Genomic DNA, 20,798 nt, shown 5'->3' with positions numbered 1-20,798 from the left:
AAAGGATTGTTTCATTAAAATAATTTTATGTATTTGCTGTCTTCATCAAGTCTTTGAGTATGTAAGTTTTTACTCAGAACAATGTGACTTTCTATATTTGCCTTTTAACATCTTCCCTTGTTACCATGGTTAAACGGATAAGTATTGTTTCATAGACTTATGATCCTATTTAACCAAGTGTTTTAAAACCTTTTGATATTTTTGACAAACTTCCCAAAATCCAATTCTAAATAGTCTTTTTGACCTCGAACTAACTTTGAGTTTTCTAAGAGTTCCCTAACACAGATCTCAATACATTTGTTCTTTCTCCTTATAAAAAGAGAGAAGTTAAACCGATTAGGCTTATTTGGTATATTAAATTACATGAGAAACATTTTAAAATAAGTGATGATAAACCATCTTAGGTCATGTGATGCAGGTGAATGTGATTAATGTAAGTATTATAGAAATTATACGAAATTTCTGAAAATCTGGTATCTTAGTATAATGTTATCAGTCATAATTCCAGTTATTATCTTAAAATCTTATACAGAAAACCAAATTTTCTCGTCAATTCCATTATAATGAACTTGCATCAGATCTTTAATAATGGGCATTTTAAGTCTTTTGTCATTTTCAGGGAGTTACAGTTTTACTCTAATGCTTTTACAAAAGTGAACCTACAGAAGTGATTTATCTTCAAAGAGACTCAGAGCTCAAAAAAAGTGCAGGTTTCTGATAACTTTGAGATCATAAAATTGAACTGGGTACAAATTTCCAGAACTAATGAAAAAACTGGATTCAAGCGGAACAATAACAACATGAGAGAATGAACTGAGGAGATGATTATAATTTTTATGACTTCTAGTTTTGACACATGGTTGGTCCTTTACTGTTTTGTTTCCAACATTAAAAGGACACCTTCTTCTTTTTAAAATTACCTATGAAATAGAGCAATTTGATAAAATATAACTTGGTAAACAAAGATGTATCTACTTTTTCTCCCTACCTGGTCCCTTCAGAATTTGGATCACATGGCAATGCAGTTAGTTATTTGCATAAATTCAATGAGAATCTGTTCTCCTTGTAATAACAATTGGAAATATTGGCTATTTTACCAAGGCTCTGATTGTATTATTTTGAGAGAGATGTGCATAGTCTCAGATTTGACAGGACAGTTTTTAAGAAACAAAGGCTGACTTTATGGAGCCAATAAAGCTCCTCAGAAAAATCACCCTGGCACCTTGCTTACAAGGTTCTAGCAAAGCAGTCTTAAAAAGATCTTATAGGGTCAATCACTATTCTTGCTACGCTTGTAGAAATAAGCCAAATGTAATGCAAACAAATTAGTTTTGCTGTGATTATCTTTGGTAAGAAAAAAAAAGGGTAAGTATAGAAAGAAAAATTATGTTTGCACTTTTGTCTATATTAGATTCTAATCCTGTTAATAAACTGTTCTAGATGCTAAGTTCTGGTTTTCTCAAATATCTGGCTATGACTCTAACATGTCTGATTTTTTTTTCCCATGCTTCTGATTTGGAATGAATAAGAACAAAGACTGCCCTTTATCCTCCTTGAAAGGAACTATCCTAGGTCCTCCTCATTACCCAAATGATAGCCAGACTTCAGGGGCTCAATAATGGGGTATACATACACAGCTAAACATCTTGTCCTGTACAAACCCTGGAGATTTGCAAGAGAAGCAGCTGACATCAAAGCAGACTGCTTCCACTCAAGACCCTGGATCAAGACTTCATACTTTAAACATAGTCTTTCTTTTTCCCCTGGCATTGGCCTGGAAAAATAAAACCTCCACCTATATCTCCCAGGCCATTGCTAAGGGGAGCAAACTCTGGAATTTAGAACAATTTTTTTTTTAAGGCTAAGATCTTGGCCAAAGGGAGAGATATGAAAATAAACAAAGGAATGGGGTTGGAATTCCTGAGTGGGGAGCTCTCTCATATACTACCAGTAGTTACAACTTGTGTGTTTCGACAGAAGGAATATTTCCCCTGGGCCCAGCAGCAGCAAGCTGTCCTTTCCTGCAGCCAGTGTGAAGGTGCCACCCCTTGGAACTCTCTTATTTTCCTCTAGTGAACTGTTGTTCAAAACAGTACCTCCCAACTTCTTTTCTCCTCTCCAGGCTTGCATGTCCTGAATTGCAATTCCCAAATAAACTTGCGTGCTGCTTGATAACCTTTGTTGTTTAATTTTTAAGTTTGACACTATATACCAGATCTCTGCTTGGAGCTGGGAATGCAAATCCAATAAGGGGTTTGGTCACAGAACAAAGGAGTATCACTACAGTATTCTCTGTATCCTTTCCTGAAAGTAAGAATGGATGTTAAACCATTTTGGCTAGTCAACACTTTGCTCTATTTATTAAAAAAAATACAGTGTTGTCTTGGAGACTGGCAACATGAAAGGGCTTTTCTCCAGGTATAACATTTACCAGGCAATGATTTATGAGTTAAGAGAATATTGTTATTGTGTATAGACTCTGCGGAGTGTATGAGGCCTAAAGGGAAGATATTTTCAGGAGCCTAGGAGGCAAATCTGCTTGCCAGTGACAAAAATGCCTAAGTTGGCCACTGTGTGGGAAGGGAAGGCTTATGGGGTGGGAGTTGGGGGACTATCAAGTAGTTTGATATAAACAAAATTTATCAAGCCTGAATTAAAAGGGAGGGAGGCAAGTGAGGTTCTTCATCTAGGACCATCCACAAAGTACAAATATATCATACTAAAATATATCAGCATTTAAATCCAGGAGTAATTTTTCTGAACACCATTTCTGAGATAACTGCCACATAACTGTAATTGCACATAGACTAAGGGGAGTGGCACTAAAAGGTTTGCAAAGAAAATGTACTATCTCAAAATGCCCCCACCCCACCCTCAAATTTTACACTTCTCACAATCATGCAATAACTACAGCAATTGAAGAGCTAACTATCTAGGGTTGTTGTGTTGCAACATCCTTCCATTTTCAGCAAATGTTTTGATAATACCATGGCTATACATTGAGATACTAAGCAGCAGGAAAAAAGCATCAGCTTAAGGAATCGTCTACCAGTTGCCACAGAGAATCTATGAAAAAGGAATAGGTTTTCTAATGCTCCAAGTGACACAATATGATTAGATTTCTTTTCAGAGCTTGTGATTACATAGCTTTGGTTGGTTGCACTGAGGCCTAATTGTAGATCTAGTTTTTTACTATATTTTGTCACTGATGCCTTGTGGGTTAATTTCCATCTCCTTTCCTTTGTACTAACATAACTTCGTGCTTTAAGGACAAAAAATATATACACAATGATCTTCAATTTTGGGTTAACTAAAGAAAAAGGGGAAAAATATGTCCCTTAAAAGGCAGTAAGAAATCTAAAACTGAAGATTGCTGAATGTTTTTTTCTTTGTAGCCTGAAACAAGATATAATGACGTTTATTATCCCATGCCAGGCTGCTACAACTGAGACACATCAGTAGGAAATTTGGCATATAGTCATTGAAGCCAGGTTATCACTTTGTTTCTTGAACTCTAAAAATTTCCTAAAAAAGACCAATTCTGTAAGGACTCTATTCAAGGTAAAACCAGAGCCTGTTTACCATTGTAGTAAATACAAACTGCTAAGTCTCACTTTTGATACCTGATTTATTATTGCTGAGCTACAACATTCATCTCCATCAACAAAATGATTTAGGAGTCCCCATATTCCGAGAGGTTTCCATAATTTTAGGAATACCAGCTAAGAGTATCGAGTTCTATGTAAGCATCAACACAGTACAAATATGCTGGGGAAATTTATAATGTATTATATCCAATTATGTCAGCAGGCTATGAATCATATCTAATTATCAAGATGCATAAGTGCCTTTTATGTGACGCTCAAACATCATTAATTTTGTGCTTAGCATAAGCTGCTCAAATGGTATGATTTCGGTAATTTCTAGCATCGATATTACAACATCAATATAAATTCAATGCAAATTGGAAAATGAACATCTTCATCTTGTTTATATCTGCAAAAAGGCATTTACTGAACATAGGAGCACACTGAACCAACACTTGCTATTGAAAAAAAGAATCTGGAATGTAGCGCAGAGAACCTGAATAAGAGGAATCAGTACACAAGGCAAGTCCCAGAGAAAGCCTAGCTAACCAGCCAAAGCATTCTAACAGGCTCTCTTCAGGTAGTCACTGAGGTGAAACCAATGTAACTGTTGTAAATATGAAAAACGAAGAAACCAACATTCTTACCTCACAACAAACTGAATTGATCTAATTAAATCCTCTCCATAAATTGCCCATTTATCTTAGTATTTATAAAATGGATTCCATGTCTGGAAAATCTCAGTTTAGCATACATCTAAGGCAATTAGAAGTTAAAATTTTTTTCTACTAGTTTTACAATATGGATTTTAATTAAAAATGTTTGACTTCTCATTTAATTTTTAAAGAGTAGAGCCCCTATAGAGTGCAGAACAATATGTTGAGTTGTATGTCAATTTTGAATCAAAGCAATTAAAATTATTTAAAAATCCGTAGAAACTTACCTCAAAGTCAAGGTCTGAATATCGTGATTTTCTTCTCTGTCAGATTTTTTAAAAAGAAGAAAAACCAACATAAAGTTATGTTTAGTCATTCAAATAAGATGAAAATTATTATTTTCAATAAAATATATTGTAACCTTTGTATTACAAGTATTTCCTTCACATAAGAATGTGGGAATTTTTATGATTTCAAATTCTTTCATCAATATGATTTCATTTTTACTTTGAACTTCCATTAAAATTGAAGAATATAAAAATACAGAATATTTCTCATCCTGATCTCTTAACTTTTTCAGCAAGGAGAATTTTTTAAAATGTGAATTCTCACAAAATTTTCAATCTTAAAGCAGACTTGAGGTCTGTAACAGCAAAACTATAATTTTTATTTTAGAGACACAAAGGAGTAAAAGCTATATAGGAAAACATCATATACATCTCTCAAGACTTCCCACCAGCCTATCTCAGTCTTCATTTCTATCAAACTCTCTCTGGCCTTCTGACTCCCAAAGTTCTGTATGTCTCACCCACAATTTTTTTGGTATTTGATGGTTCTCCATGATAAGAAAGTCCTAACTGCTAGTTCTTAGGAACTGACGTATTTATTATAATTTAGTAAAAAAAAAAAAAAAATAGTCCACACCCCAGTGATATACAAGTGTAGATGTTCATTATCTCAGTGTTCCTCTATGCCTCTGACTCTGTCAAACAGTTCCTGAATCTAGTTATAGATCAATATGTATTAATAAAATAAGACAGTAGGCCTGATAAAATCAGGAAACATTACTTAAATGAAATTAATGTGATTCTATGAATATTAGTGTAAGGAAGGTATGCTTAGCATGTGCCAAGAGGGATTTAGTATAGAAGGAGATATCTGGTAAATATAGAAAGGGTCCTCAAAATATTTAGAGAACAAGTTTCCAATATGAGGTTTTTTTTTTTTTTAAGTTTATTTATTTTGAGACAAGAGTGAGGGGGGAGGGGCAGAGGGAAAGGGAGAAGAGAATCCCAAGCAGGCTCCACACTGCCAGCACGGAGCCCAGTGTGGGGCTCAAACTCACGAACCGTGTGATTATGTGAACTGAAACCAAGAGTCAGATGCTTAACTGACCAAGCCACCCATACACTCCAGAGTTTTGTTTGTACTATGAATTTTTTTTTTTTGATGAACTGGGGACAAAAAAATAAATATTAAAAACAATAAGCAGTTGAATATGTAAACCTTTAGGCAAATGTCTTTTATATTTTTCTCTTCTGCTATCCCAATACCTATCTTAAGTTCAATAACCTAACAGGGAACCCTAACCATATAGTTGAGAGATTCTTGTAACTGCTAAATAGTAGAGACAGGCACTAATGTAGTTTATTGACAAATATGCCCACATTTCCACAGCTAGAGTTACAATGTAACATAGAACCAGAACCTCCCTATATAACCACCTCCCCAAAGCATGCTTCACTAGACAAAAAGATATACTAAAAGAAAGATTTTGTTAAAAAGTTGAAAAACTTTGAAATTATTTGATTAGAGTGGAGCTGGATCGTGGAATCCAGTCTTCAAGTATGATCAAAGAGAGCATTGAGAAGAGGATTGCTTTATTAAAATTTTTTTAATGTTTGTTCATTTTTGAGAGACAGCGACAGAGTGTGACTGGGGGTGGGGCAGAGAGAGAGGGAGGCACAGGAACTGAAGCAGGCTCCAGGCTCTGAGCTATCAGCACAGAGCCCGATGAGGGGCTCCAACCCACGAACCATGAGATCATTACCTGAGCCACCTAGGTACCCCTGAAGACACTGCTTTATTAAATGAAGGCTGCACGTTGATGTATGTCACTTCAGTTCTTGTCTCTAGTGTCACTGTGGCCTAGCCCTGGTGACACACTGCAAGGAGAAAAGTGTGTAGGAAGGCATTTAACCCAGGCCTCCTTTGCCATCTCCCACCACTATTGTTATCTGTGTTGTAAAAAAAATCAGGCTCCAACGTAGCGCGTTGCACTTTGCTGCAATATCTATTCTACATGTCAGTGTTTCCATTCTGCTCTTGAATGCTTCGCCTTCTTGGCACTGTGACTCTGCAGGACGTTTTTGTAAGTATATGTTAAGCAAGATTCTTTCATTCATGCAGCAACATGCAAGCATGGAAACAGTTTTAAGCAGCTAGAACATTTGTCATGAGCTTTGAGTTCCATTTGGAAATTAGATCTTATGAGAAGTTTCAGCTAGCTAGCAGAATAAGAAGAGGCCTTTCTACTGCTGGCGTTGTCCCTTTGCCAAAGGTTGCAACAGCAGTATGTTGTGTTGTTGCTGAATGCAAAGCTGTGTAGCCTAAGGACCGGACATGCTGATGGACACATGTCACATATTTTAGGAACAAGAACAAAAGACGGGAACCTAGAAGACCACCAGAAATAGATTCTGCTTCCGACAGATGTCACCTATGCACCTATGTTGACATGAAATATGAAAAAAGAAAATGGATATATTCCTACGAATAGATTTCTCTCTCTTCTAATTTTATTAAAATTAAATTCTAACATAAAGGTAGAGCAGAACTAGCAGCCTCAAAGGATTAGGCTAAAAAATAAATGAAGCAGATTTTAATCAAAAGAGCCTAAAGATGGTGGGGGTGGGGGGTGAGCAGTGAAGACTTAAAAATTAGAGAATGGGAAAAATGTGGTAGATTTTCAGAGCCCAAGGGAAGTTAAAATTTGTGACATCTAATTCATATCCCCACAAACTGACCAAGTGTTCCAACCTTTTATAGTTTATAAAGTGCTTTCACATTTGAACATGGTAACTGCCCTGTGGGATGGTCAGGAAAGTATTATTTTTTTATATCTATTCTATGAATTAGGAAAACTGAGTCCCAGAGTAGTTAAAATGACTTGCTCACTTCACCTGGGTAGTAAGCAAATGAGCTGGGATTCACACTCAGGTCTTCTGACTCCAAACCCTGCATTTTGTCCACTGTCTCTCACTACTTGTTCAGTGGTAAGGGTGGTAATATTTTATAGCCAGGATGCCTGATATAGTTTGCTGATTGTTACTAGAATTCAGCAAGAATAACATTTGAGGACCCAGTCAATCCAAGGCTGACAGCAGTGGGACAGAGATGCTTTCCAGCCATAAAGTAAGGTCAAGCAGAGTAACTTTTGTCAATTATATTTTAAAAGAGAAAAAGCATCAATATGATACTTATTTGAGAAAAGAGCTAATGGCATTATAATTTGTGATGATTACAGTAACTTAAAGACCATTGTAATACTTCATGACCAATGATACAGTCACAAACAGTAGCCAACCTCCACTTCCATGATGTGTCTCCCAATGCAAAATCCAGTTTATTTTGAGGTATCTGGTACTGAGAAATTGTGGTATAATGTAAGAACCAGAGTGTTGAATTCTGTTACCCTTGGTATACAGGCAGTATATTGGAAAGTATTTCAAAGCACTGGTTTGTAGAAACTGTGACGGACTTACATGTTTATTCATTTTTTTTTTTTTTTGCTTTTATTATTTTTATTTATTTATTTATTTTTTAATATATGAAATTTACTGTCAAATTGGTTTCCATACAACACCCAGTGCTCATCCCAAAAGGTGCCCTCCTCAATACCCATCACCCACCCTGCCCTCCCTCCCACCCCCCATCAACCCTCAGTTTGTTCTCAGTTTTTAACAGTCTCTTATGCTTTGGCTCTCTCCCACTCTAACCTCTTTTTTTTTTTTTTTTCCCTGCCCCTCCCCATGGGTTTCTGTTAAGTTTCTCAGGATCCACATAAGAGTGAAACCATATGGTATCTGTCTTTCTCTGTATGGCTTATTTCACTTAGCATCACACTCTCCAGTTCCATCCACGTTGCTACAAAAGGCCATATTTCATTTTTTCTCATTGCCATGTAGTATTCCATTGTGTATATAAACCACAATTTCTTTATCCATTCATCAGTGGATGGACATTTAGGCTCTTTCCATAATTTGGCTATTGTTGAGAGTGCTGCTATAAACATTGGGGTACAAGTGCCTCTATGCATCAGTACTCCTGTATCCCTTGGATAAATTCCTAGCAGTGCTATTGCTGGGTCATAGGGTAGGTCTATTTTTAATTTTCTGAGGAACCTCCACACTGCTTTCCAGAGCGGCTGCACCAATTTGCATTCCCACCAACAGTGCAAGAGGGTTCCCGTCTCTCCACATGTTTATTCAAATGTCCCTCTGAGCTTGCTGGGAAGTTATTGTAAGGTATGAAAGTGGTTACAAAGAGTGGTTATATTTTTAAAAAATGAGAATCAATAAAAGTGATCAGGTCATGATAATTTTTTTCTGATTAAGTTGACAACTGCAGAATTGGTACATATAAGTTTAAAATAAGCCAGGGAAGGGGCGCCTGAGCGGCTCAGTCACTTAAGCATCTGACTTGGGCTCAAGTCATGATCTCATGGTTTGTGAGTTCGAGCCCTGCATCAGGCTCTGTGCTGACAGCTCAGAGACTGGAGCCTGCTTCAGATTCTGTGTCTTCCTCTCTCTCTGCCCCTCTCCTGCTCACATTCTGTCTTTCTCTCTCTCTCTCAAAAATAAATAAATGCTAAAAAAAAAAATAAGCCAGGTTGGTATTAAAATATTTTATGAAGATATAAATCCCTCTGTCTCTAGATCCCCAACTTCTCAAATAACTTGATACAAATAATCCTTTTTGTCACAGTAGGTGATAAAAAAAATCTCTTCAATTCTTCTATGTGGTTTCCTTTTCCTAATTTTCCACTTAGAACTCATCCTAACTTGTATTCTGTCCTCAACACTCCATTAAAATTCTTCTTGTCAAGGTCTCTGATGAGCTCCATCTGGTCAATTTCCAAGGTCAACCTTCTGTCCTTATCTTGCTGGACTCTCAGAAGCTTTTGAAATTTAATCATTTCCTCATTAAAACACATCATTTTAGCTTTTCCTCCCCCCCACCCCTACCCCCCACCTTCCCTCGCCTTGTTTGCTGTGGCTCATTCTCAAGTGTTCTTTGCTGGCTCTTCCTTATCACCCTGCCTTCTAAGTGTTGAGTTCCTGAGGTCTCTTTTTTCTCATCTTCTCTCCTCGATAGTAGCATTCATTCCATGCTGGCAAATTCCATCCTTTAAGTTCCAAACACCCCTTTCCTCTTCATGTCTGTCCAATCACAGAAAATGTCAGCTATCTAGCTGGTCAAGTCAGAGACTTAGGAGTCATGCTTTGTTCCCCACATCTCTCATCCTGCACATCACATCCACCAGCAAGTGCTATCTATTCCACCTCTGAATTCTCTCGATCTACTTACTCTTCTCCATCTTCACTTTCACCTGTATAGTCAAAGACATTCTCTTCTCCTGTCTGGGTAACTTCAGTACCTCCCTAACTGTCCTCAGGCTTTCTGCTGTACTCCCTCTCCTAATATTACTGGATCCTAATTCTCTTTCCCAAATCATCAAAGGGATGGATGGATGGATGGGGAAACGATCATGACAATCTTTCACTCAACAGTTTTTGCTTGCTTCCATTGTTTATACAAGGCTCTGCAAAATCTGGTTTCTTTTTCCTATGCCAGCGACATTTTATGGAGCTCACCCCTTGTTCTGCAGGTCTTCTAATCCTGTGAAAGTATCCCAAGCTCTTTCCTATCTCAGGACCCCTGCAATGCAGCTTGTTTTGCCTGAAACATCTCCTCACCCTCCAGATCCACATAGGCCACGCTCCTTCTTAGCTTCACCCTACATAACCCTTCAGAAAGCTCAGGCCACTTTATCAAAAGAAGTCTCTCCCTCACATTCCATGGTTCTTCCCCAGCCCAGCACACTCTTTTAGAGTATCCATTTATTAACAGTTAGTTATCTATCTATTCCATAGGGTATATTTACCACAGGGAAATTTACCACATCTGCCTTGATCACTTTTATGTCCGCAGCATCTACAAAAGGGCCTGGCACAATAATTCACAAAATTATGGATGAATAATTGAAGGAGGTACACTATGGGAGCTAAACAAGTCCAAAATAATTGGATTTGTTTCTTATTTTTGTTTTGTTGTTGTTTTTCTCATTCTTTGGGAGAATTTAGATAAGCAGGCAGACTACACAAAGAAAACCATTATGAATGGATTAATTGACAGCCAAAAGGATCAAGACAATTTAGGGGAATGCAGGCTTATCACTAATAGAAGGGAAAAAATTTCAGGATGATTTAAGAGTAAGAAAATGCACAAGAGTATGAGGCTACACAGAGGAATACTTAGCAAGTATATGCATTAAGGCATCTCTTCATATCTAAATCCTCTAGAATGATGAATAATTTCTCAAAGGGAATAATTCATTGTTTGTGTCACTTCAAATTAAACTGGACAAGACACTAGAAAATTCACTGCAAGGGATAAATTGCACTGACTAATAAATGGCAATACGACTGCCATTAAAACTTTTATTGCAGAGCGAGCAATGGACACATTCAAGGAGAAAGCTTCGATACCAAATCCATTGAAAACATCTGTGAAAAAAAACCTTGAGGATAATAAATATCGAAAAATGACATATTTCAGCCAGTTTTGTTTGTATGTGTGCATAAACAAAATTCCCTAATAGAGGAGCAAAAACAAAACACTAAAGAAGGGCGAGGCACCCTTTCACCACAGCTATGTGAGAAAAAAATGTAAAAAAGAAAACGTAGCTTTTGCACAATGGTCAGTTTTATAATGGTTTCTGCTAGTGACAGTCTCCCAGCTCCCAAGTAAGGCCATAATATTTTGTAAAATCCTAAATATCGATTTAGCACAGCATTCAAGCTTCTTCACAGAAATTCAAGATATAATGGTAATGATATAATAATAACACAACCTTACATCTGAAGTGCTTACAATTTTCAAAGGTTTTTCACATCCATTATCTAATTTGATCCACACAGTAGCTCTAAGGGAGGCAACTGTAATGTGACATTATAGCTAAAATGTTTTACCTTTAAAAACCATTATAGTGAAAGCTCTACAATTCATGTCCAGAGGAAAACTGGAGTATAAAAATTTAGCCTAGAATGGTGTCCCTTCGTACCCATTTATAAATTGAGAGGGATTTTCAGATATATAGTTAAGTTCACACCAACGTGGTCAGAAAAGTTCGAGTAGCAAACTTTCTACTTTTGATAAAACCATTTCATAATCTACTACCTAACTCTGATTAGTCATTAAAAGTTTCTTCATGAATAAGAAAAACCAAGGCAAAGTCTGTCAGGAGAATGAGAGGGACCACTTAATGTATTTACATCTGAGCAAATTGTTCCATAAGAATTCAAGTGATGGTGGAGCTGAGAAGCCACATACAGGATCATGAAGTAACCCAGAGATTAGCAGAAGAGACTATCCCCTCAGGCTGGACAAAGGGAGATGACCTTGTGACCTAAGCCGGGGGCTGAGGCACCTGGAAGAAGCTGGAAGCCTTAGGGAATAGCAGCTAAATAGACACAAGGTGCTGCTTAAAGCAGAAAAAGTGAGGGAGAAATATACTGGATTTCTCTCTTCTGCCCACCTCCAATCTCTCCCCAGTGCTTCTTAGTGGCCAATCTTCTCTGTCAGCCAGAGGCACAGGAATCGGCATCAACTCTTAGTGATGCAGGGGACCATGTGCCAAATAAGCCCAGGACATGCTTAGAAACTGGGAAATTTTTTGAGTGAGGAAATGTTTCCGTTTTAAATCTAACAGCTATAGGCTGTGGAATAAATACCCCTGTTCCAAAGATTCAAAGCAAATACTGACCTGTATTCTTACAATGGTATCTCTAGATTTTTTTCAAAACAAAACAAAAAAAATAGAACTGCAATCCAAAATTTAAACTATGTTTCATAGTCCTCAAAATGGCTTGAGAACTAGGATACCTCCATTTTCCCCCCACCTGCTCCATAGCACCTAGTGGTTATTTGCTTTATGTACACACCAAATATCAACACATTGTTTTCTCAGTTATTGAAGGTGAATGACTTAAGTGCTAATGACAATTTTATTCTTCTTAACCTTAAAGCACTTTGAGGACATGGAGGTCTGGAGCCATTGTGAGGATTTCTACCGTAAGAAAATTGCAATTACCCCATCATTGTGGAAACTAAATCTTTTAGAAACTAAAATGTTCAGAATTGCTTATATAGTTTAGAAGATGGAAGACCACACATTGAAAGAAAAAGAAGGTAATACTAGGCACTAGTAAAGGAAAGTTCATGCATTTATCAATTTTTTTTATACCCAATAAATAATTGGGGGTTAGCTAAACAAAGTCCCCTGGAGGCTGGAACCTTTTCTGCTAGCACTGCCTTCAGGGTTGGGGAGCCTCCCTCTTTCTTTGTTGCCTCCTGCTTATTTGAGTAAACATTTCCACACACACACACACACACACACACACCCACTCCTTGGCTTTCTTTTCCTCTCCTTCAAATCTTGTTTTTCCTTTGCCTTCTGTTTTTCTTATGAATATCACATCCTGTGCTACAACTGACAGCTTTTACCTTCTCTTTTTCCCACTCCACCCCACTTCTCACCATGGCAATTTGTGAATACCCACCCCTCTGGAAGAAACTTCCCGAATTAATATGAACATCATTTTTATTATATCCTTGGAAGGATCCTGATGCACCTGGCCATCTTCTCCTGATCCAGCTTCCCAAGCTGGATGTTCCTGTGGCTGCCATCTTCCTTCTCACGCAGAGGGGGAGACGACTCAAGTTGAACTATTGACCCCCTCTTTATGTAGATACTCCAGTCACCTTTTGGCTTTTTCTCTAATGTCAGGACATCATCTCCCCCACTAGTTGTCCCTACAGATACAGTCCAGCAGAACTGATAACTCGACCTGACATTGCATCACTCTGCTAATAAGGAAAGCACCACTGACTTTATCTGCATGGCCCACAGTCCTGTCTCCAAAATTTGCTAGTTCTGTATACCTATACTTTATCCATTTCATGTCTTTATTCACCATAAGACCATGTGTCTGTCAAGGGTTAAAACTAACTTTAAAGTTGCTCTCCTGCTAATGTCCAGACACATTACTGTCTCTTTTAGACAGCATAAAATTGATCAGGACAGAAAGATTCTTTTCCTAGATGTGCTATGCACTTGCTCTGTAACCTTGAATAAATGACTTTACTTCAAGGATTATAACAACTTATCCATTGCACAGAGGTGTTGTGAAGATTAATTAATTCATGTTTTTAAGGTGATTTGAGGATCTACTAATGAAAGATGCTATATAAATGCTAATTTTTATTATTCATTCCCACATCTATATATTCTCTTTCAGCTGTCTCCTAAAATGGTCACCCATAAGCAATTACTATTAAATTCTCTTAAAGAATGAAAATGAGGACCTGAATTTTCATTCTGAATCCTGCATTTTCTTCCTTTTCAAGATGCAAGCCTTGTGATCTCTAAGTCATTTAAATGTAGATCTTTTGGCTGAATCGCAGTTATATATGATGCTTATAGTTAGTAATAAGGATATGGAGATTTGGAAAAATTACAAACCGAACAAAGCAGCACTTGGAAATTCAGTCTATTGTTCAAGCACACACAACCTGTACAATCTCAAACCTGGAAGGGTTTTTAGGCTTTAGATGTAAAGCATTTTTATAATAAGCAAAATATTTTAATATAATTCCATTCTAACCCCTGTAGCACAATTTAAAGAGCCATTCCATATAGAAGACTCCATACGATCATTATGATTTTCAAGTAGTACATCAGAATTATGATTACTTAGGATGTTATATTATTATATGCACACTCACAGAAAATCGTTTTGAAACTTTTGTGATTTTATATAAACATTATGTAGCTTGTGCTTATGTAGTCATTACTGTAGTAATGCTAGTCTCTGGGATACCAGTTAGACACAGAGAAATAGTAGCTATTCTGTTAATTGAGAAAGATGGAACACTTTTGTCTAGTGGGAGCTCCTGCCACTCTAGATTTAATTTGGCCTCACTGTCCCTATTCTTTTGGTTCTAAGGGATGGTTCTTCTCAGAAACCCCATTGTATTTAAGGTTGATCTAGAATCTAGGGATTTATTCTGATCCCATTCACTTTCCCATTTTAGTCTAGAAGTTCCTTGGTCCAGTTGGGGAAAAAAAATCTCAAAATCATACCACTCACCAAGTTACTCTAGCCTTACAGGATCTCTCTTCATGTTGATGTAGTAGAAGGAATGGCTTTGTGAGGAGTAGGGATGTATAATTGTCTCTGGGCACTTTTGAACACTAGAACATACAGTGATCATCATATATCTGATGGAAAGGGGAAGCAACCAGTTCTAGTATCTTTCTCTAACTAGTGTCTTATGAAATGATCTAGAATATTAAAACAATTGGCAAGACATACAAAAGAATGCATGTATTGCATTATATGTTGAACATATGTAATAGATCAGCATTGTATACTGAACATATGTAATAGAATACATGTAGTTTACAGCAAAATTTCAAGATACAAGATATAAAAGTCACTTATAAAACAGTGATATGATGCATGTCACAAAAAAGCAAGACACATTCCTTAGGTCTTACTTGATTAACTGAAATAAATTATGAATGATACTGCTAACAGTTGACTACTCTGTACTTCACTTTATGAGCAAAAAAGAAGCTGAGGGGAATATGCTTTTTTTATAAAAGCCATGTGGTTGGACCTGAGAGTCCTGACTCTTAACCTGATCAATGTACATCCCTCCTGAGAGTTCACAATTTAAGATGAAAAGTTTTAGTGGTCATCATTATGCAGGAGCTAAGATCACAACATTTACTCTGAAAGATATTGACCTAACATAATAATAGAGTTTATAATTAGTGTAATGGAAGACCCCACAGAAACATGCCAATTTTGGTATTTCTAATGGATGCTCTTATACAGAAAACCCAGATTTTGGTTTGAGTTTGTAATGCCATCCAGGAACTACTTCAACCACCAGAAGGATCTCCAGTACCTGACAAACATCAGGAGGATCTTCTATTTTTTCTATTGAGTGCTCTACTTGGTTCCCATTCTGAAAGAATTATGACTGATAGTTATCCTTTTAATTATAGAGGACTCCTCTTAAAAATTTTTTCTTACATTTATTTATTTTTTGAGAGACATAGAGAGACAGAGCACAAGTTGGGGAGGGGCAAAGAAAGAAGGAGACACAGAATCTGAAGCAGGCTCCAGGCTCCAAGCTGTCAGCCCAGAGCCCAACACGGGGCTCGAACTCACAAACCGTGAGATCATGACCTGAGCTGAAGTTGGACGCTTAACCAAGTGAGCCACCCAGGTGCCCCTAGAGGACTCCTTTTTTAAAACGTGATCTTGAGAAAGGGCATTCTGATGTACTACTGGAAAAAAAAATATCTAGAATCTTAATCCCAACATGCCTAAAATATTTGTGTGATACATAACTGTAAGAGGTAATGTGACTCTTTTCATGTGACTCAATCCAGTGTCACATGAATCAATTTATCAAATATCAACTGTTTAAAATATCAAGGAAAGGTTTATTCTGTTGCTTACCTCTAATGAACTCATTGATATCGTTGACCCAGTTTCACTTCTTGATAGTCCTGCATTATCATCCAACTCAGAGGCCATGAAATTCTTCACAGCTGTGCGAGGCTCAAAGGGCAAATTCTGCATATGTTCCTGGGGTGCAAGGTGTTGATCTAAGTTCATATTGAACTGGTCCATTACAGGGGGATTCATGTTGAATTCAGGATTCACTTTGTAGTGCAATAACCTTTCATGTGGCAAGGTTTCCATACCAATATTCATTTTGCTTTCCTCTTTCATTGATGGCTGGGTATTTACAGAACTTCTGGGCATCACAATATAGTCACTTTCCATCATTCTTTCTTGAGGATGGACTATATCCATTTCAGCTCCTCTCAAATTGTCATCCGTACATAAGTACACAGTTCTTCGCAATTCACTGTTCTCTTTTTTCAAACACTGATTGCCCAGCTCATTCATACTCATGGGCATGTGCATACCCGTGGGTTGCTGGATAATGACTTTGGAAATGACGTTTCCAGGCAGTGTTGAATAGCTTAGCCCTTCAGGGTTTGTTCCCTTTTCTTCTTCATCATCATTTAGAGAAATCCTAGAGAGTGTTCCTGTTATTGTTGCTGCTCGGCAAGGACCAATATCCTTGTGAAGAACTATAAGTTAGGATATAAAAATTCAGAAAAGACAATGTGTTTTTATTTTTTAACTGCTGTATTTTGCTATCTCTCTACTAAATAATTTCCTTAGTAAACGAAAAAACAATATTTAAAAAACTGTGTATCTATTGTTTGTAGATGGTCCAGATTACTCAATCACTCTTCATTGATTCTGATAGGTAGTCCATAACTAAAACACATCGGAAAGTTGATTAATGGACTTTCAAAAATCTCAGTACCCTATTCTTACACAACTCTGCATAGCTTTTCAGGGAAAAGGCAGATTACCATGGAAGTTTCTCCATCAATCTACTGCAAAGAGTTTTATGAAATTATGGATATGTTCACATAAATTTGACTTTTTCTCAAGGCTTTTCCCCTAAAGAATTCTGCAAGTTCTATTCATTAAAATACTTCTCGAGAGAGGTAATCAATGAGAATTTCATCCTGCATCAAAAATTCCTCTAAAATTATGCATGTTGAAAATTAATGAGCATTTATCTATGAAGTCCATATGGTCAAGGTAGATACAGAGTTCAAAAGTATTTATCATCTTCAGTTCCATGTGGGAAAAAAAGAATTCCTTTACAAGATCAATCCATATGCTCGAATGCCCTTGAGGGGGTATTAAAATTGCCACTGACTTTAAGCAGGAAACACTGTATGAGTCTCTGACAACTCTATTCAATTTTAAGCTTGAAAAATAATGACTTAGAAAAATTAAAAATGCATGCTAACTTGTACTAAGAGAGGGGAAAAATGAAACCAAACCAAGCCAAAATAAACCAACAAAAGGTTCAGAATTTCTGACTGAAATATATTTTAGTTTTTTTCTTTTGTTTCTATATAAGAAGAAAGTCATATATTATGAGTAATAGTAGCAGAATGACTTGAAGCACGCTTAGTTGTAAACAACTGTCAGTTTTGAGGTAGGAAAGAATGGAATTCTAAAAAAATATTCTTGGTAATTTTGGCATTGAAAGCACACAGAACACAAACGCTGTTCTATGTACAAAGCAGAGCAATTGTCAATGAAAAGGTCATTAGGCATAGATAACTATAAAATATTTGGTTTATTGTTTCCTCATGAAAAGTTTCAGATATACTGAATTTTACCCTTTGTTATCCAATTTTCAAATAGCATCATAATTATGCATTAAAGCAGAGGTTGAAAAACAGATCATGAATGTCTTTCCCCACTATAAAGAAGCCTTCAAAATTACTGCAAAATATGCATCATTCAAAAAAAAGCATCATTCATGTAATCTCTTTTATCTTTTGAGATACTGTATATAATTATTGTATTAGGTCTCTGTTTCAGACACTAAAAATCAAGTTAAACTTACATCTATATATTTTTTTAATGTTTTTTTTTTTGAAGGAGAGAGAGAGAGAGAGAGAGAGAGAAACAGAGCATGAGCGGGGGAGGAGCAGACAGAGAGGGAGACACAGAATTTGAAGCAGGCTCCCGGCTCTGTGCTGTCAGCACTGAGCCCGATGCGAGGCTCGAACTCATGAACAGGGAGATCATGACCTGAGCCGAAGTCAGACGCTCAACTGATCGAGCCACCCAGGCGCCCCTATATATTTTTTATTAATCCACAATTTGGATGTAACTTTTTGTATTTATTATATAAAAAGGTAGAATCATTTAGTTTTAAAAAGTTATTTCTAAACCTCTTAATAGATCAGTGATAAACTGTGGTTGCTAGGAACAATTTGCATAAAAACATTAATGGGCAAATTATGTTAAATTAATAGAGTTAATGACATTCTAAATAAAATACTTTTAAAAAATCTCTAAATTTTTAATCTTAACTATATGTAAAAATTAATCCAAAATTTATAGAAATACAATTTAAAGGCAGTTACAGGCACATGTCTTTTGACATTAAGGACATACAGATAATTTTATACTTTTATGAACATATTGTAAACTATAAGTGCAACTTTGGTACTGAATACTGATTTTATGATCTGTATTTGTACAAGCTACATTTAGTTTTGTATCAGTTAATACCATTTGTAGTTCTACTCACAACATTTTTATCAAATGACACAGCTATCTTTACTGAAAAATTATATATCTTAAATATTTGGGGAAAGATAAGTCTTCTTATGAAATAGTGTCTACTCGATATGAAAGATAGGTCTTCCTCTTAGACTTACTTAAAATAGATATCCAAATTTTGGATAAACATAAACAAATGCATACCACCTACACATACAGACATGATGTTGAAGGGATAGGACTTTGACGAGAAATTAACTAAGTTGTGAAAGGCAAAACCCAAACACAGCACAACAAAACAAAAAGCACCTAAATATTTTGCATTATCAGATATATATTCTACCTTTTGGGAAAGTGAATTTCAACATAACTTAGAGAAAGATTACTCAGAGTCCATGAATTGAAACTTTAAAATTAAATCTATTTGTACACGAACACAAACCTCTAGAAAAACTCAGAGGAAAGTTCCCGATGAGCTCAGTTAAAAAGGGCCCAGACAAAAAATGAAAACGTTACAAAAATATTTTCCAATAAAATAATGGTAGGAATACTAAATCCCAGAATGCAATGAAGTCTGGGGCTAAGGGGTCATTTAACAAAAGAGCAGGATGAATACTGATGAATGAGATCACAGCTTGGAGAGGATGGTCTAACACGGTGGTTTTGCAACTTCAACATACATCAGAATACCTGGATGGCTTGTGAGAACACTGATTACTGTACCCCAGCACCCAGTAGGTCTGGGGTAGCGCCTAAAGTCTGCAATTCTAACAAGTTCCCAGATGATGCTAACACTGCTGGTCTGGGCAAAACTAATTGTTCCTATTTTGATTCTCTGTCAAGGAGAACTGTGAAGAGTACACCAAAAGAGACTGAAAGAAAACTAAACTAAAGGTAGGAAAATAGGAATCCAATGAATACTTAGTTATTTTAAATAAACTCGGGCTTCTGGACCCCAGGCAGATCATGTCCCATCTTGGAACACAGATGTGGAACCTGGCACCATGGCTAGTGATCTTTGAGAAATTACGGAGGCGGATGGAACAAAGGAGAATGTTTTATCAATTTTCCAAAAACAGAAATGGTAGACTTAGAAATCCAAACACCAGTAAGATTGTTTCTTAGCAATATTTTGTTGGATATTAAACAAGAAAGAATGATTCCTAATACCCTATCCCCAGGCCCACTATGTGCTCCCAAGTTATGACAGTTATTCTGCTCTGCTGGTACCATATTCTACAGTGAGTACTTTCAGTAAATTCAGAACTGAGAATATGGGGGAACCTGGGTGGCTCAGCTGGTTAGGCATCTGATTCTTGATTTTGGCTTAGGTCATGGTCTCATGGTTCATGAGTTTGAGCCCCATGTCTAGCTCTGTGCTGACAGTGCAGAGCCTGCTTGGGATTCTCTCTCCTTCTCTCTCTGCCCATCCCCTGCCTCTCATAAATAGCTAAATAAGCATTTAAAAAAAGAAATGAGAGTATGAACTTAGTCTCTCATATTCTTGTGATTATAACAACTCTGTAATCTCTGAGCCTGCATAGATGTTTAATGTTTATCAGTTGAGTCTGAAAAATATACTTAAAGGGAGTCAGTGTGGGGTAGGTGGGAAGTGCCCTACTGAACACAGCAGGGATCTATACTCTTCTCCCATCCCACTTTTTTATTGACAGTTTGAATAAATGTTCAGAAAATATTCTTATCAAACTTTCAATGGCCAAAAAATTTCAAATGGATAGAACACTAACCTGAAACTAGCAAACAGAGATAAATGCAAGGCCAGATTTTTCTTCAAGGGAAAAAAACCCAGAGCCTCTATATAATCCTATACTGGTAAAGTTGTGACAACTACTATAAAAAGTCTTTGAGGTTTACATGACAAGTTGACAGTAGTAATATACCAGTTGCTATGAAATAATATGCAAATGTAGATAACATTAATATAAGCAAAGAGCCAACTATGAGAAATGTTGAACAAATGTGTACATTTGGGCACCATAATTTAAAAATTATTGACAAATTGGAGGCTATGTGGGGGACCATGCTTGCCGGTGAGGAATGCTATGAGGAATGAATGA

The 20,798-nt window shown here is 36.7% G+C and overlaps 1 protein-coding gene across 5 annotated transcripts in view; it reads right to left on the bottom strand.

Annotated features, from left to right (window-relative positions):
- The window catches only part of ADGRB3 (adhesion G protein-coupled receptor B3), a 729,921-nt gene that overhangs the window by 20,542 nt on the left and 688,581 nt on the right, over positions 1-20,798 (bottom strand). For 4 of the 5 annotated variants that reach the window (XM_058734363.1, XM_058734362.1, XM_058734365.1 and 1 more), the window contains 2 exons: positions 16,063-16,706; positions 4,531-4,566 (listed from right to left, as the gene is read on the bottom strand). In XM_058734363.1, coding sequence (XP_058590346.1) covers positions 4,531-4,566; positions 16,063-16,706 — 680 coding nt within the window. The remainder of the gene's footprint in view (positions 1-4,530; positions 4,567-16,062; positions 16,707-20,798) is intronic. The other variant, XM_058734364.1, reaches the window with a different exon arrangement.

The sequence above is a fragment of the Neofelis nebulosa genome, chromosome 6, assembly GCF_028018385.1.
Source record: "Neofelis nebulosa isolate mNeoNeb1 chromosome 6, mNeoNeb1.pri, whole genome shotgun sequence".
NCBI classification, from domain to species: domain Eukaryota; kingdom Metazoa; phylum Chordata; class Mammalia; order Carnivora; family Felidae; genus Neofelis; species Neofelis nebulosa.
Note: the sequence above shows the minus strand (reverse complement) of the source record. Positions and strands in the feature narration are given on the sequence as shown.